General features: G+C 37.6%; 1 protein-coding gene across 7 annotated transcripts in view; it reads right to left on the reverse strand.

Annotated features, from left to right (window-relative positions):
- AMN1 (antagonist of mitotic exit network 1 homolog) overlaps positions 1-18,564 on the reverse strand; it is a 70,078-nt gene that overhangs the window by 45,003 nt on the left and 6,511 nt on the right. For 2 of the 7 annotated variants that reach the window (XR_011919332.1, XR_011919333.1), the window contains exons 1-6: positions 17,401-18,103; positions 17,090-17,290; positions 16,934-16,999; positions 16,706-16,843; positions 16,478-16,609; positions 8,923-9,055 (exon numbers count right to left, since the gene is read on the reverse strand). The exons of 1 other annotated variant lie outside the window; for it this stretch is intronic. Coding sequence is in view for 4 of the 6 variants with exons in the window: in XM_072400249.1 (XP_072256350.1) it covers positions 16,047-16,609; positions 16,706-16,843; positions 16,934-16,999; positions 17,090-17,290; positions 17,401-17,608 (1,176 nt within the window). In the remaining 2 variants the exon portion in view is untranslated. 4 more of the 7 variants (XM_072400252.1, XM_072400251.1, XM_072400250.1 and 1 more) reach the window with 3 other exon arrangements.

Consider the following 18,564-nt stretch of genomic DNA (forward strand, 5'->3'; position numbering starts at 1 on the left):
GTTCTGCAGAATTTTTCCGCATATGGAAATAAATCTGGTAGATTACTGGCCAACCTAGCTAGAGTTTCGATTGTCTCCACGTATTACAGCTATTAAGGATTGTAATGCTACAGTACATAAATCGCCAAAAGGTATTGCTTCAGTCTTTGCTTCATTCTATGAAAAGTTGCATACCTCTCAGGCGTGTGATACATCTCAGGGCCAGTCCTTTTTGGATAAATTAACTCTTCCAAAATTATCTGGGGAAGATTTGAGTTATCTAAATTCTCCCATTACTGAGGAGGAATAGCTATCTGCTATTAAGGGATCTGCCAATTCCAAGGCACCAGGCCCGTCAGTTTACCGTCCGAATTCTATAAGATTCTGGTCGAGCAGGTAACATCCCCTCCCACACTATTGTATATTGACATGTTTTCCCAGGCTACTTACCTAGACTTGTATTAAATGGCGTTTATTAGGTATTACAAAAGAAACAGAAAGACCCTTTAGATCATGGGTCCTATCGGCCCATCTCACTACTTAAGGATGTCAAATTGCTTTCCAAAATTTTGGCAGATCGTCTGGCTCAATTCATTCCATGGTTAGTCCTGCACAAACAGGCTTTGTTCTGGGTAAACCTACTACTTAAACAATCAGAAAGGCGATTTTGGTCCTTGAACAAGCTAGGTTGTCAGATTCTTCACCACTGTCGATCGCTCTGCTGGCGTTTGACGCGGAGAAGTCATTTGACAGCATCGAGTGGCCTTGGCTCAACCTGGTTCTAGCTAAGTTTGGTTTCGGTGGTAACATAGTAAACTTTTTTTGTGCTATGTACTCCAGTCCTACGGCTCAGATCCAGGTAGCAGGTGCTAAGTCCCAGGTGTTTAAGTTAGGTAGGGGTACCCGTCCGGGCTGCCCTCCATCCCTGCTTTTGTTGAACCTAGCTACAGAACCTTTGGCGAGGTCGTTTCACGACTTCAAGGTCTTTACGGGTGTAGAGATACAAGGTAAACATGTCAGTTTGGCAATGTTTGCTGATAATATTTTATTGTTTCTTAAAAACCTGACAAACGATTTATCACCAATCTTTCAACACATCCAATATTTTGGCTCATTTTCAGGATTTCGGATAAATTACACCAAAAACGAAATCCTATGTCTCTACCCTAACTCACCGGGAGAAGTAATGGCAACGATACATAGAGTGGGTATTAGACTAGCAAAAACTCATCTCACCAATTTAGGAATACAAATATCTCGTAAAGTACCGGACATGCAGACTTAACTATAGCTCACTTATATCCAAAATCCTAGCTGAATTAAATCAATGGAAAAATCTGCCTTTATCCCTAATGGGTCATTGCCACCCTATTAAAATGATCAGCTTTGCAAGCCTGTTGTATCCAATGCACACTCTGCCATTTCTCATACACCATGTGGATATTAAAAAACACCACTCGGCTTTTGTAGCTTTTATCTGGCAGGGTAAAACACACTGAATACCTAGATCAAAATGAGTTTGTTCTAAGCAGAATCTGGGGGTAACTTCCCAGATTTACGGAAAAAACAATTTATCTTGTCTCGTCCGTTATGATAAGGACTGGTGGTACAATACCTCTGTCCAGCGGGATTTAAAAGGCAATCTTTTATTTACAGATATTTTACTAGCATGGAGAGTAGTCAAAAAACTATACCTCTGCTATGTTAGAACCACTACAGTAGCACCTATACGTACCACGCCTTGATTTCCTCAGGGCTCAGTATATAAAGCATTTGAGTTGTGGGAACGTAAAGGCATTGGAAGTTTGAGTCATCTTTTAAGTCAGTCCAATAAACTGTTACCTTTTGACATCCTGAGAATCACATATGCTCTCCCTTCGCATCATATCCTCTTTTATCTTCAGTTGCGGAGAACTTTTTTTGGAATGCCTGGCATGCAATCAGATTTTCAACTGCCAGTCCCTTAGTAAAGCTACTAGGGGCAGACTCATCTAAACACTCCATATCTCATATCTACCCCTTGCTAATGGACACTGTCTTAGATAACAAGGCAGTTTTACCCTTTGTCCGTAGATGGGCTACTTTTTTGAATATGTCCCATGATCACACACTCGACCTGCTGAAAACCAGCTGGGCATATATTCGTAGAAATATGAACAGTGAGCAATGGCGTGAAGTCCAGTTTAAAATTATACATAGGGCTTACTACGCTTTCAATATGTGCCCTTTATTCCCAAGCCGGTCTAAACAGGTTGACAGCTTGCCCTAAATGTGCTTTGGATAAGGCTCCCCCCTTGAACATGCTGTGTGGGAATGCCCTAGTATCTTACATTTTTGGAAACAAGTTTTCGATTTTATTAAAAGGATCGTGTCATTTCCCCTCACTTGGCCCTGTTTCATAGTAATATTGTAGATCAGCCTAACACTGACCCAGCTGCACAGTGACCAAATTCACACACCTTTGTTATCTGGCAGCAAAAAAAAGCATTCTAAAAATGTGGTTAGAACCCAACCCTCCCAGTACTACCCATCTTAAACAATATCTTCAATCTCTAATGAGCATAGATAAGACTGAGGCAACCCAGCATCGAGATACACATCCACATGGATGCCATATCTTGAATACACATTGCCCTTGATTCATCAAGCAGAATTGGATTATCGGTCGCGCATTCGTATTCGCGATCCGAAATCGTACGCGATCGCGCTATTCAGCAACTGAAAAAGATCGCGGCCAGAGCCGCGCATCTCCGGCAGCTTTACACTGGCGAGCTTGTATTAAAAGTCACTGTTCCCCTAAAAATGGCAGATTCGCGCTCCCTATTGTGAAGGCTGGAATCCGGCTGGCAGTGAGGCGAGTGTACGCGCACACTCGAGTCCGGACCGTGGTAATCCGCGATCGATGGCCGCGCGTACTTTCGCGCTTCCAGCGAGCGCGGATTTTATTGATGAATCAGGGGCACTGTCTCCTACTCAATTACAAGATATTATTGAACTATTTCGAAATACGGTCTGATTCGACTGTAGGGCTTTGGAGGCGCACTAAATGTTGGTAGGATAGCTAGTCTACAATACACAATATTAATATTATATTATACATTATAAAAGGTGAATGGCGGTACAATTTCATTTGATTATACATTGTTATTTTGGTCATTTCCAAGAGGTTTCCTCTTCTCAGTGAGAATATGTTATAAGTGAAGTTTCTGGGATTTTTGTTTATTTGTTTAATTATATATTGTTTCGACTGTACACATTATGTTTATTTCGTTACTACCACATTTCTTGTAACCCTGTAATCTGTATCATCTTCTGACAATAAAGATATATTAAAAAATAATAGAGTGCATATTGAAATTAATTAGATTAGGGGGGCAAGAGAGAAACTCCTATACAGCTTCTATATATGTATTTTATTGTTTGTTTTTAATATTTGCCTACAATTCAGCTTAAATAAACAGGGCAGGCATAACGTAAGCCTATATAATTATATTACATTAGGACTATTATTTACATTTCTGTAGAGGTGTGACAGACCCACATGAAACAGGAAACAGATTATTTTGTATGCAGATGTTTAATACAAGAAGGGAATTTCCCCGATTTTGTTCTTTCATATCTTATTTTTGTATTGTGGCTGACGAAAAGCCTGCTTAGTATTTACAGACTACTGTTGTGGACTACTGCATCTCTCCATATCTGCTTCTAATTGTGCATATAAAAGATATAATAGTACATCTGTCAAAAATAGGGCTGTGTTTTGCAGACTTTGTGGAACCAAGATTAAAATATGTTAGTTTTAATGACATTGTCCTTCTCAGCACGTGGTTTACTGCAGGTGTAAAACTGGAATCCCATCTTAAGGTAAAAAAAAACAGTACTGTACTCTGGATTCAAGTTGAATATTGCAACAGAAGCTGGTTTAGGTATTTGTCCTATAATTGGCTGTATATCATTAGCTTGTTTTTTTAGATGGAGTTTCATTTGGCAGGATTTCCCTTTTCTTGGCTTGCTATTATTAAAGTTTACCAGATTTTTTTATATCCAGTTACAGGTGAACTAACAACCCGCTGTACACATGGTGCCATTCTTTTCAATGAAGAAGGGAGGCAGGCAACACACTGAACTCTCCTCCATAGGTCCCCAATTGGTCAATCATTATTCTGCCATATCCAAAAGGATTTTTCAGGTCTTGGCAAACTCTTGTGTAGGCATTTGTTTTCGTCTGAAAACATTTTTTTAACTTGTATATGTATCTAAGGAATCCATCTATGTAGTAAAAAAAAAATTATAATATATATAACAATTACATTAAAATCTTTTGAAGCAGTCCATGGGCATTACATGGTTTTTAATGAAAGGTCTAAATCCTGAGCCTCTAGACTTGCAATAAGTTGAGTAGTAGGGCAAAATCATAGTGCCAAATTTATAAGAAGAAAGCAAAGCCTGCAATAAGGAAAAGATTTTGCTAAATGATAGTTTCTCATATTTGAGAATAAAGCCAGCTGTTGGCAGATAATATACCAAAACATGTTAAACTTTGACATAGAAACTGTATGCAAAGTGAAAAAGGAAGAAGTATAGATAAATGAGTCACATATGGCACTTCCTGTTATGTTACTTTAAAGTTGAGGTTTATTCTGTTTATATTTTGCCTTTTCTGGTGCCCACCTCCCTTCATGAACATTTAAAAAAAAAAACTTTTCATTTTCATTACAAAAACAAAAGGCCTGTGATATTATCACCGGATCAATGTGCCTTTCTTTGCAATTAAAGCAGGGTAGGGGTGGAGAAAACAACCAGTGGGGTGCTGTCCATAGCTTCATGAAAACATTACAGCCCCCTGCAAAATGTATTACATGTATCACACATCTACCAAACTTAAATTTTATTTGTTTAAAGGCAACCCTGTTTTTGAAAACCTTAAGATATCATGGTTCCTGCTACTGATACAGCACAACGAGTTGGTTACAATGTTACAATGTATTTCTATGCGGTTGGTCGTTAAGCCACAGGCTTGAAGATATGTATTGTTAGAACCTAACCTTGCTGTATGTTCTTTTTTGAACTGTATGTTACGACCACTTTATTTTCTTTTCTCTGTATGTACCTTGATAGCTTTTAATAAAAATAATTTATAAAAAAAAAAAAAAAATTTTTATTCACATTTTTTATAACACTTCAATTTTTATTATATCTATTTTATAATCATTTATTCGTCAATTTTATCATTTTTTTTAACTATTCAATTTTATGTTTCTATTATTTTTTTTTCACTTTTTTTTTTCACAAGACGATTGGTAAGCCCTTTTATAGCATAATAGTGCAGGTGACATTTCCTTCAAATGTTTCCCCAGCAGTTTCCAAACAAATCAAGTACAAGACTGTACTGCATTCTGTCTGCTAGCAAGAAAGAGAGTGAGAATTTTGAAGTTGCAAACCAGAAATATTTACAGCGGAGCACTTCTAGGACTATTAGGATACTTGTTAGCCCACTTAGCCATCCTAAACTCAGGAAGGGGCATTTAATGCTAAAATAGTTACCCCAAGCTGTTTACTCTAGTAACCATTTTAGTGTTCCACCCAGCCCCTTTTAGCCGCGTGCATAACCCAGCACTTTTCAGTAACCACCCGGCTGTTTTTTGGGTGATTACTGAAAATTTGGGTCACAATACAGGGGCTGCCACCCACCTACAGCTTCTTCCAACCCAGCTTAAAAAATTTATGTGGGAGAATCTTTGATTGGTGTCCATTCCTACAAATTTACCAACCTTTGAACGGATCTGTTTTAAAGGGCCCCGGACTAAGAGACTAATTTCTACCCTGTATGATCTTTTGCTCAAACAACAGCCAATACCAATGTCATATGCCCATAAGTGGGAACTACATTTGGGAATACAGTTATAACAGGAAGATTGGTTACAGATAAGGGAAACAGTTGCTCATTGCAGTGTAAACATGTCTGCTATTGAAGCCCCAATTATCGAGCAATTGTTTTCGTGGGTGCTCCACAAACGGTACATTGTTACATATTTGGTGGGAATGCCCAAAATTTGATGATTTTGGATAGGAATATATCAGCCTGCATATAATGTAATGGGTCGATCCTTCCCAAAGAAACCAGTGGAAGTGTTATTTAATCTTCACCCTGAGCATTGTAGCAGTTCAAACTATTACCCAAAAGCCTGGTTGTCAGCAACCCCCACGGTTTCCCAGGTAAAGCAAAATATTTCATGGTTTCTTTGTAACAAAAAATTGTGATCAATACAGTTTGACATCATTGTCTAAGTTTGAACAGGTCTGGTCCCCATTGGTAGAACATATTTTTCTTTAATTTATTTTTTTGTCTAGTGTCCACAGATTTTATTTTTTATATTTTTGTTACCCTTTTGTTATTTTATTATTTTATTGGTGATATTTTGTTATTCTATATTGTACATTATATTTCTGTTGTATTATGTTCCAAATGTCAGCTGTTAAAACCCAATAACAATTTATTGAAAAAGTAAAAATTAATGTGGGAAATTGACCAAGTTATTTGTAAGGAGGTCTGGGAATGTGCACAACCACATATGTGAAAAAATTTTATGTGGAGTATATCTGTATATGGTCATAGTTAAAGTGCACCAGTGCTCAGACTATAGACATCATATTTATGCATTCTCAACAAGTAGTGAGGGAGTTTTAAAACAAGCCATCATGGACCTCACTGTTTTCTCTTTTTTTTGGATTTTTTTTTTGCCCTTTATTATCGCGCTTCTTGTCTTAAATTAACAACATTCATTTACCCCACATAACTATATCATATAACTAATTTTACTTGTTATTATGTCACTATACCAAAACAAGGCATTCGTAAGCCACTATTTACATTAGTACATTGACTACTTTGTACATTGTAAATAGATGGGATTTTTTAGGTGTGTTTTAACAATTACACATAATACTAATAAATAATGCAATTTATGAACTCCAAAAAGGAAACAATGTTGTTTGTAATTGTATTATGTGTTTTTAATGAACTGTATTGGTAGAAATAAAATTGTCTAGAGGATTTTCATTGATAAATTGGACTTGTGTAATTGTTGAAACACACCTAAAAATCCCATCTATTTGGAAAGGGGATATTTTTCCTCTTTTCTCTTTAGAATCTATATGTAATAGGGATGTGGTATATAGAAAAAACTTTTCTCCTCCCAATGTAGATTTCTTCTATGCTACTTTATTCATTGACCACAGCCCCTGTAGAAGGTAATGACTGCCGGCTGCGTATATTGTTTAGGCTAACCAAGCTACCTTGGTTTGGTTTCAGCAGAAGGAAATGCCAAATCTTTGAAGCAAATTTTCAATAATCCAACAAACTAACTGATAAATTGCAGCAAAGACAAGGATGCACAGAATATTATCAGTTGGTTTTTGTACTAGAGGTTCAGTACCAATGCACAGCTAAGTGGAAAGACACCTATCACTCTGCCTGTAAACATACATAAGTGTGGGCTGTGAGGTATAAAACCACAAGGCATATACCAAGCTCATTTCTTGGTAGAGCAGGTACACAAAATAGAATATATAACATTACTGCTGATAAAGGTGTGAAAATCTATAGACAAATCTGAAGATGTGATTATAGAAAGGAAAAGATTCCCCTCCCAATAACAGAAAACATGGTCTTTACATTAAAAGCTCAACTGTATGTAAAATAAATGACACAATATTATAATTATTAATACACCAATAACGACATGGGGAATCCAGGGACGGTGAACGTCGAATGATCGTAATGCAAGTGAAGGGGGAGAGCGCAGAGCGGGCTGACGCTCCATCGCTCTCCCCCTCCCCTCTGCATAGAGCAGAACCGTGTTGTATGTACAGCACCCATTCATGAATCGTGCAATAATGTTCGTTGGAAAGGATTGTGAAAGATCCTTTCCAACGACTATTATTGCATGTGTGTATGCGGCATAAGGAAGGTATGGAGAAATGTATGGGAAGTATTAGCTTCATGTGTGTCTTTACTGCACATCCCTAACATCTTCTGTCCTGTCCTGTACTGTATCCTATAAACTGTATCCAAGAAATATTTAAACTGATCTCAAGTTAAATTTTCCTGTTAGTTCACCGGCACATAGCAATTGTCCAGATCTATGTATAAAGACACTTCTTTTAGCATTGTTTGTCACATTCTCAACCTTCTAATACAGAGAGCCATCTACTAGTATCGTTACATAAGTTCTTGTGCACTTGCTAAAAGTGTGAGGTCATACTTTTAGCAAGAACAACCCTTGGTTCAGACATGGCATTGTGAAACGAAACACAGCATCCCTGTAGACCAGGAGGTTTTTTGCATCTTTGTGCATTCCTAAAATGAGTGCTCAATATGTGGGTTCTGTCTTCAATATATTCATATGATCACTCTCATATTATTAAACCTTGGCATCTCCCTAGACATGCACAACCTTGTTTAATTATTTTACCACAAATGAAACTACCAGAGCAGTGAAGGATGCCAAATTCAACAGAACAGGCTGCCCGTCATTCCATTTTCAAGTTTTTAGGCATGCTGTGGTTTCTTATAAATAAATATAAAAAACATATTTTCCTGTCTAGGAAAAGAAAGATAGAAGAAATAATAAAAAAGATTACTTTTAACGAAACGCTAAAATGAGGAAATATGGACGCAACCAATACTTGCACATACTATTTTTTGGCTGCCATGTCCATTCATCAGCTCCATTATTTTCAATGTTACTAATACAATCCAAATGCAGTTGAGCAGTTCTGATTTTACTCTGACTTTTTACCAGGACAGGGACTCTGCAAGAAGCCAGAGACAGCCATGCATTTCACATTTCAGAAGGAGACCTGCAATGGTATCCCAGATTTATCCCTGATGACGGGTGTATTTTAGTGAAGTGTTTAGCAAAAATAAAATATTCTTCTCACCCGGCTGATGTTGGAGTCTGTGAGAAGTCCCTGGACACACAAAAGCTTTATCAGTTTGTCTTTTAGATTTGGTGGGAGAGGTTCTATCTCTGATTCATACCGAGTGAGGTTCCTTGAAAGGCAAATCAGGCACCTGTGGAGAAACAACATGCTGAAGCAAAAGAAGGCTATACCATTGCTAATGTTAAAAAAAAAAGGTTACAAGAACATAATAAAACCTTTAAAACAAATCTGTAATAAAAAAAACAGGAAAAATGCGCCCACTAAAAAGTAAAATATGTACAATGTTCACCCTAAATTCAGAATTGTTGCAGTGATTTTGGGAATAACATTAATGTCAGATTTCCCCTGTGGAGTGGAGGCCCTCTTTAGGGTCTTATTTTAAACATATAACAGACCAGGGTCGTAAATTTTACCTTATCAGATATTTCTCGATCTGACAACCAGCACCCTTCCAGGACCCTCTAGTTTACAACATCCATTGTAAAAGTTGGAGTTTTGTGTCTCCAGGTGTCATAAAACTCAGATAATGCTAGTAGAGTGGCCTCTGATTGAACTCTGAACTGTATTCGGGAACACATTTATAGGGGCAGTACGGTGGCTCAGTGGTTAGCACTCTGGCCTTTGCAGCGCTAGGTCCAAGGTTCGAATCTTGGCCAGGACATTATCTGCATGGAGTTTGCAGATTCTCCCCGTGTCTGTGTGGATTTCCTCTGGGTGCTCCAGTTTCCTCCCACATCCCAAAAACTTGCACTGAGGTTAATTGGCTTCTCCCCAAAACCTTAGACTACATTAATGACATATGATTATGGTAGGGACATAAGATTGTGAGCTCCTTTGAGGGACAGTTAGTGACACGACTATGAACTTTGTACAGTGCTGCATAATATGATGGTGCTATATAAATACTGTAAAGTATAATAATATAAAGTAGTAGTTGGCTGATTCATAGCTGGATCATTATGGTGAGTATTTTGAGACCAAGAACTAGTCTCCCAGGCCTGGAAACCATATTCACCCAAAATGTACATTGTTTTTTTTTTTTTTTTTTTTTTTTACATGTACATATATATAGGATAAAGATATAACATGTCTATTGTCTTGGTCAAGAAACTGTTTACAAATTTGCTTCTAAGTGGGGCTTACTGCTTTTAAGTAAATTGACTAGAGAATAAACTAAAAGGAGATCACACCAAGGTAAAGCTGGAAACTAATTGTTCTCAAAATGTATAAACAGGAATGATCGTCCAGAATTCTCACCTCATCTGGGAAAAGTGATGAGCTGAAGGAACTGAGACCAAATGGGACCTGAGAGGGCCAGTTGACCAATGTTATAGATTAAGGAAGGTATGGAGAAATGTAAAGGATTCAAAGCTTGAAAACACGTGAAGCTATAGAGTTTACAAGAATTCTGCTTTTATAACATATATATATATATATATATATATATATATATACTGGTATATATATATTACTTATTTGTATACTTGTAATACACTGTTGTGGTATCTATCAATATTTTTCATGCAAGTATAAATACAATAAAATGTTTTTACACAACTGTGTGTCCTTTGACTACCATAAAAAAACCTACTTTTTTATTATTAAATTATATTCACATATATTTTTATACCTGTGTATAATTTCATAATATTAATTCTCCTACACATAAGTGTAAATGGTCTGAAAATGTAAAATTGGCATAATGCCTAAAACACAGCAATTTGTTTGAACTCCTGCTTTATTTATTTGCCTATTAGTATTGTTTTCGGTTTTAGAAAAGATATTTAAGGACATTTTGCAACAAAGTCTTCTCTTCACAGCTGTGACCACAAGCTGCTTTCCGATTCTAGACTGATCTGGAAATGCTTTTTCAATTTTAACCTGGAAATGTAACTATTGTTTACCCCATAGAACAAAAATTCTTATAAATTGCAGTTTGCTGAAATGCACCTCAACCTTCAATAGACTTTAATAAAGCCGAAGGAACAACTAAACCCACTGGTAGCCAACCAGTGCTGTCTCATGCATCTGCATGGTATCAGTCCTGCCCAGTTCTTGTAAGTGGACTACAGAACACTTCCCCCTATATTGTAGAGCTAGACAGCGCTGTCCTTCCAAAGATACAGGAGACAAGGAAAGTTAATGCAGGCATAACTTCTTAAGTTTAAAAGAAATTTCTTTTGGCCATTACTCATTTAGTTATAGCAGTTGAGAAGTGGTTATTATAGTGTTTCTCAAGGGTTACATCATCTCAGCTGTCTCACTGTTATATTTATCCATTGTGCTCCAGCATATATATAAAAGTAGTAAAGCGTATGTACTTTTCGTTAAACTAAAAGTGACAGGTCGACACGCCCCTTTCCCCGCCCAAAATCCCTCCCATGCCCATCCCAAGGCCGTCCCACAGCCCTCCCATCGCCAGCCTAACGGCCTCCCCCTTAGCCCCTCCTATATTCCACCCACTCTCCACCTATTAATCGGCTATTGACCAGACATGTCCTGGCATGTCCAGTTATGTCCAGGCATGTCCAGGGGGCTTTTTAAACAATTTACGATTATGTTCAATCCAGCCCATCTCCAGCCTACAGCCCTCCCCTACCCCCACCTATATTCCCAGCACACTCCACCCATTTATCGGCTATTGACCAGACATGTCCTGACATGTCCGAACATGTCCAGGGGCTTTTAAAACAGATTACGATTATGTTTAATACTGTAAATAAAATAAAAGGCGTCTTATGTGTTTAAAACAAATTATCTTTATTTACGTCGCTCAATGTTACAGCTATTTATTATTACAGTAGGGTATGCATGTTTGATTGTAATTACAACAACGCAGACATAATTGTTTCATTCGCTTTACTACAAAGTCACGTACAATGCTGTTATTTTTTCTAAAATCGTTTGTGAATATTTTTAATACATTTTCAAAAGACACCCCTTTAGCAATGCAATGTAAGATATAGATGCAGTAATTGCCGCAGACTGAACTGGAGGCGTCCTGTATTTGTTTGTTTTGATATCTTATCATCTCAGAATTTCGCGATAAAAATTGCATGAATTCATCAGGAAATATTTCATTTTCAGGTGATATACCATAGCTATCAAAAAAATAGACGAATCATTCGTGCGTAATATAATTAAAACCCAGTGCTTTCCCCGCTGATGCGATTTATCCGTGTTTACAATACAGGCCGCGGGTCTGTCGATGACTTTGTTTCCCGGTAATAAATCACATGGAAATACACATTTAAAGATGGGCCGAGCATGAAAGTCTGATTTATTTATTGCTAGTAATTTCATAGTTATTCATTTTATTGAAAATAGTACAATACTTCTCTTCTGTTATTTATTTCAATAATATTCTCATGAATTCAATAAACAATCATGTTAATAGTGTTTTGCGTAGGTTCCGCAAATCTAATTTCAGCCCGGAGATTCCCGGTTTTTACTAGAGAGAAATGTCCACCAGGTTCTTGATCAGGCGATAAATCAAAAGGGAATAAAGTGTAACCATTCAAAAATTTTTTCTTTTGCTTGCCCGAAATATGTACGAGAGCCATATATTCGCGAACAGCTGAAGCACCTTGAAAATTAGGTTGAAACGGTCTTGCAGGGATCTGCTGTCCATCCAAATATAAGGCGGCATAGTTTACATTGTAGTGGTTGAAGCACAATGGATTTCTCTGGTAATTACCCAAAAACGAGTCGTTGTCCACAAATGCTAGTATTACAGTTTTTGGAATGTTTCCGAGAAAGAGGTTTTCGTGGTTCGATATGCGCGTGCCAGCAGGAATACTATACACTTTAAGAGATGCTCGATCGACCGAGTACTTTGCGTTAGCTGTTAACAGAGCGCGACTGTGGCCTATTCTTACAGCGGGCGATACTTGAACTCTTTTGACATACAGGGAGGCGTGTTGTAATTGTACTTTAAATTGGGTACCTTCAGCAGACATAAGGCAGAAAGAGTCTTTGTTTCTAGTCAGCTTTATCTTTAGATCTAAGCCATTCAGTATCAGCTTTGGTTGATTAAATATATCAGCGTAAATGGGGCTCATGAATTCATCGCTTCTGGAACGAACCGTATATTGCGACCTCTTGATGAAGCCTTGACCAGCGGTATCTTTATAGAATAACCCGGCTGTGAATTGAGCGGCTAAAGTTTGTGAATTATAATTTATTAGGGATTCGATATACGCTCTATACGTATAAAGGTTGTCACTTCGTGAAATCAATGTGTCACCCAGCGTTATGTCCAACTGATTAAAAAGGCCAGCTATAGGGTAATTAATAAGACCAACACAGGACCCGTCAGGTATGGGTGTGTTATCAGGGTTAACGATTCGGCAAACGACGTATAACAGCGTATTATTTAGATCGTAATAGTATTCCCCAATCCCAGAGATGAAGAACTCCAACGGGGCATTGTCTGCTAGTGCCGCAATTGGCTGTACCTCTACATAAAGTGATTTTTCAATACTTGTCTGCGTGGGTGGTATTTGAAAGATATCCAACTCTGATTTGGCGTACTCAGCAGAGGCATCATGTACAAAAGCCATAGCGGGCAATTAGAAGATGTCACCCGGCGAACGGTTTCTTGCTTTCTGCCGACGACGTCCCTTAGACGTTGCTATTTTATTCATAAAAGGGGGGAGGATGACGCCGTGAAGACCGCGTTTTCTTTTCCGCTGTTTTTTTCTAATTTGTACAACACCCGAGCCTTCCTGCTCATGCTTGGGTCTATTTATTCTATACATAGCGGCGGACGTTGCTGTGGCGACAACGTCTCTGGCGATGTTCCTAGCCGCTGTTTTTACATGCGGTTTTACAAGGGCAACACCTTTCTTGAACAGAGGAACTACCCGGCGGAACAGACCCAGAAAAAGTCCAGCGATGCCGGCGCCGTGCATGAATTCATCGCCATGGAAACCGTCCAAACCATGGCCGGCTTGCGTCATGTAATAATGGGTATATGCAGCCGGGTCGCCGTACACTCTCTGGGACAGCATTTTCAATACGTCGTCACTGCACGCGGTCTAAAGTGTAATCGAACAATCGTTTTTCCGTATTTGAATTTAACTGGTTTAGCTTGATCCGATCGAATCTGTAATGGTGTCGAATCGTATCGAAACTGTAATGGTGTCAAAGTGTTGTTTGCAGAGGGGGATATAGTCAGGCCTAGTATACTTTTGTGTAACGGTGTCACCATTTTTTCCATTAATCTCCACAGTTCTTAAAAGTTGTACATAACTATCGCCAACAAGCTGATGTTGAATTATATCAGTATAAACAAACATCGTATAAAACCCCGCCTTAATATCTGGGTAAAAGGTAGTTTATATACTAAATGCAATTGCGTCATTTCAAGATAGTAGATTTATTATATTGAAAATAATAAAAAGACTTTATTAAAATTTTTACAAAACATTTTATTTAATTTTGTTACGCCTTATATAGATGATATAAAAAGATGACCAATAAAAGATTTTTATTTTTATTGATTAACAATTTATTTTATTCAAAACAATAGTTTATTAAATATATACAGAAACATGTAAAACGATTAGCATACAAAATTTTTAAAACAACACCATGCCTGGGAAATTTTTATACTCATTCGAAGTAAAAATTATATCATTATAATGTTAGCCATGCCGTCTGTAACAAAGGAGCCACTCTCTTTTTAGGCAATAAAGTACCCTGCAGAGACCCCGGTGAAGTTGTTGCAAACAACGGCTGTCTAAAAGGGCTGCTAAGCGCGCCAAAAGATTCATCGCGCGAGCCCCTTTTTAAATTGTCAAGAAGTTCTCTTGTTCTTGTATTAGCAATCACCGTAGAGGGAACGTTCAGCTCCGCTATGGTGTCCATGAACAAATCCCAACCTTGAGGGGCTTTAGCTTTAATTACATTATGACTCTGCGTCGCAGTACGGATCAGGTCAATCATATTGGAGCCCGGTATAGGCCTGCCTTTGTAAACAAATTCGCCTCTTGCGTTCCAGGAGGCCTTGTTACCAGACTGATGCAATTTATTCAACAAAAGTTCAGCATTTTTCTTATATCTTACATTAACATTATTAAGTATGTCCCTAACATCATCTCTGTTAGAGGATTCATTTGGCAGTTGTTGATCAGACGGCGTTTGTGTAATTAAAGTTAAGGCAGACATTTCTTACCAGCCTGTTTGGTAAACATCAAATATCGCTGTAGTACGCTCGTGTACATTTTAATTTTTTCATCGTCCAATAGGTAATTCCTGTGAAGTATGCCTCTAATTTCAGCCTCTAAACGCTGTGTAGTAGTTTCGCGTATGCCGGATGTTTCTAAAGCCGTTTTTTTTAGTTTGTCCAGTTCTTGCTTGGAAACCAAGAACATTTTCTCAGTAGATTCCATTATGAGTCATCGGCTCTATTAGCTCTCAGGCTAGTGATTAAAGGTATTGCAAACCCCAGCAGCGAGCCTATAAACCCGCCACGCTGATTCGCAATGCGCCTCTTGCCTTTAATGGGATATCTTTTATCGCTTAACTTCTTTATAGCCTGCCTCCACCTTTTCAGTATATTTTTTTGGCGCTCTCTAAGAGGGATCTTCCCTTTAAGTATGTTGAGAACAATTTCACCAATAGCAGATATCAAATCATTATTGGCGTTGCGTAAAATAGATTTTCTGACAGCTGGTTTTGTTCTGACCAGCGCTTTTAAAAGATCCTAATTACGCCGTATCCGTATCTTAACAGAAGCCCCTTCGCCACCAAGAATGACCGGACTGTTGAGAAAAGTCACATTTTTAGAGTTTTCTTTTTATACACGTAAGCGGCCGGAAGGTCTGGTGGGAACAAACCCGTTCTTAAACGTAGTTCCTCAGGACAGTCAGACCTTAAATCTACGAAAGCGGTCTGTTTGCACGGTCGGTAGACGGTGCGTTTGTGATCTGTTTGGTGTATGCTCATTGCGGGAGCATGACGGCGTAACCGTTTTGATACAACGGCGCCTCCTTTTTTTCATTTTTAGACCGCTTAGCCGCAAAGTACATTTTTATGGCCCGTTTTACTTTTCTAGATCTTTCTCTCACAGATATTTTTTTGTTTTTTAAGAGACTTGCCCCGCCAATCATTTCTAGTCAAATCTTAGGTGCCATCTCTTTTTCAATAGCATCAAGATGTCTAATTAGCTTTTTGTATTTTTCATGTGCATTATGTATTTGCCGGGCTTTAATTTTACTAGGGCTGTTAAACGCTAAAAGCATAGAGTCTCTCACACAACATTTTAGAAAATTTGCAACACGTAACATTTTGTCATTGCACCGCCCGAGAGAACTCAGTGCTCCGTACGTATTTTCATCCCAGCAAGATGAACAATTGTTAATAAGTGGCTCATGTGAGCCGTTGCTGACACGTGTCTGCTGTGTGCGGCCATGCAAATGATGGTCCTCCGGCGTATTGAATGTGATGCGTCTATTCAAAGGACCTGTGCCAATAACAGGTGTGTTCGTGCTACTGCATGGGGTTTGGTAAAAACCTGAAGTGTTGTTTATAATACACGCTGTCTCACCATCCTGTGACGATCTCTGTTTTTGATCAATAATTTCGGATATCGGCGATAACGGTTCTGATCTCCTGGATCTTGATCTCTGTTTGTTTGTAACGCCTGACTGCCAATTTTTGAAGCTTTCTCTTCTTTTTGCTGACAAATTAAAAAGTTAACATTAGAAACATTGTATTAAGTACTTTAAACAGGTTCATTACAATGAAATAGCGTAGATGCTTTATTTCAACTTACGTGCGTTAGGACAATTGATAACCGGCCCTGTGGAATTTTCATTCAGTCGGCTGCCACCGGCACTGTTGGCGGCTACTGATACACTTATCTGGCCTGTATTTTTCATAATCTGCGCATTGCGCACTGGCGTTGAAACATCTAAAATTAGGACATGAGAACATTATCACCAGCGATAAACATTTATAGCTAACGACATCTTTATTACAGAGAAACGCCAAAGAGTCTTACCGTTCATCTGTGTTTTCTTTGTACGGCTTCTAGGCACATCTGAGAGGTATATTTTTCTTTTCTTTACTATGGGGTTTTAAAAAGAGCATTAGAATTAAAGCAGATATTTAACATTAGACTACATCAGCAAATCAGGTAGGCCTCATTGTGTCTTACGTGCTTTAGGCCGCTCGAACTCTTGATCTAATTTGGTGGTTGTTGGTGTTGTTAGATCAATAATGGCAGGCGCCGCATTCTCCTTTAGCCCCTTGCGGTGTTCAGAACTGCGAATGTCAGGCGTCACCGTGTCTAAAGACATGTTATTTTCCATAGTCGTTGCACTATTAACAGGCCTTAGAACTTTATCAGCGATAGCTCCTAAAATTAGAACGTAGCAACATTTTCACGATCAATTTATAATTATACAGATACATATAATTATAAAGATACATTAATACTGTTGTTATGTATACATCGGCAGTCCTTACCGGTCATTTGAGATGTCGATGCGCCGACTTCTGACTCATCCGAAAGGATCAGCAAAGTGTTATCCCCGCAGACCGTCTGAAAGGGTTGTGCATTTTCGGGGGGGTGACACGGGTGTTTCAGGAATAACATCGCACAATAGCATTTGAGAATCCGAAATGAAATCTCCGTACATTGCATTATCGTCATAATAGGCCATCTATAAAACATTTTTGAGCGGCATAAATTACATTCATTGTTGCAAAATATGAATAACTAAAGTTTAAAATTATCTGTTTTCAAATAATATACTTAAAGATATTAATGACTGAATAATAAAAATAATTATAATAAGCTGTTGTTGATAAAAATTGGTAAAAGCGTATTATAATAGTTTTCATAAACGTTAAAATACATAAAGAGCGTGGAAACTTATCAAGCAGTTAACCTATTGCATATTATATTGCATGCATATTATGTATAAAATAATATAGACGTTAGAAAAATATAAATCATAAACGTCACAAAAGAAGTATTAGCGTACTATCTTATGTGCCCGAAACTATTCGTCTGTGTTTTTAAAGTATACGTACAAAAACAATATGTATAGAATAATAACAATTAATCATAAATTATAATTACTATCTGTTGATAGTTACAATAATCTTTCAAACAAAATAATATGTATCTTCACCTTAAACACAGTTATCAGTAATGACATAATTATCTTACCTTTTTTGAAGAAATAGCTTACTGTCTTCAGCTTTTGAAACTATTAGCCGCTGCTAATATAGCCTGTTGTCGCAGGTGGCAGTAAGCAGGAGGATGCTTGCATGTTTTTTATAGTGTGTTGTAGTAAGCAGGAGGGGGCTTGTATTATGCTGTGTCATAAATATGTGGCTGTTGATAAACATGTTGTCTCAGCAACATCCGTATTGCTGAGTTGCTTGTAAAAAATTTAAAGTATAATATAATATATTATTATAATATAACAAAGTATAATACGCCTAAAATGTTATATACATGAATAAAATACATGAATAAATGGTATATAGATTAAACACATTATCAGGTAATGACAATCTGTTACACATAGTCTTAATAAATTTAATTGTAAAAATATAAAGTATAATATGAAAAAGTTACAAATATATATATACATGAATAAAATGTTTTATATATATATA

The sequence above is a fragment of the Pyxicephalus adspersus genome, chromosome 2 (assembly GCF_032062135.1).
Source record: "Pyxicephalus adspersus chromosome 2, UCB_Pads_2.0, whole genome shotgun sequence".
Classification (NCBI taxonomy): domain Eukaryota; kingdom Metazoa; phylum Chordata; class Amphibia; order Anura; family Pyxicephalidae; genus Pyxicephalus; species Pyxicephalus adspersus.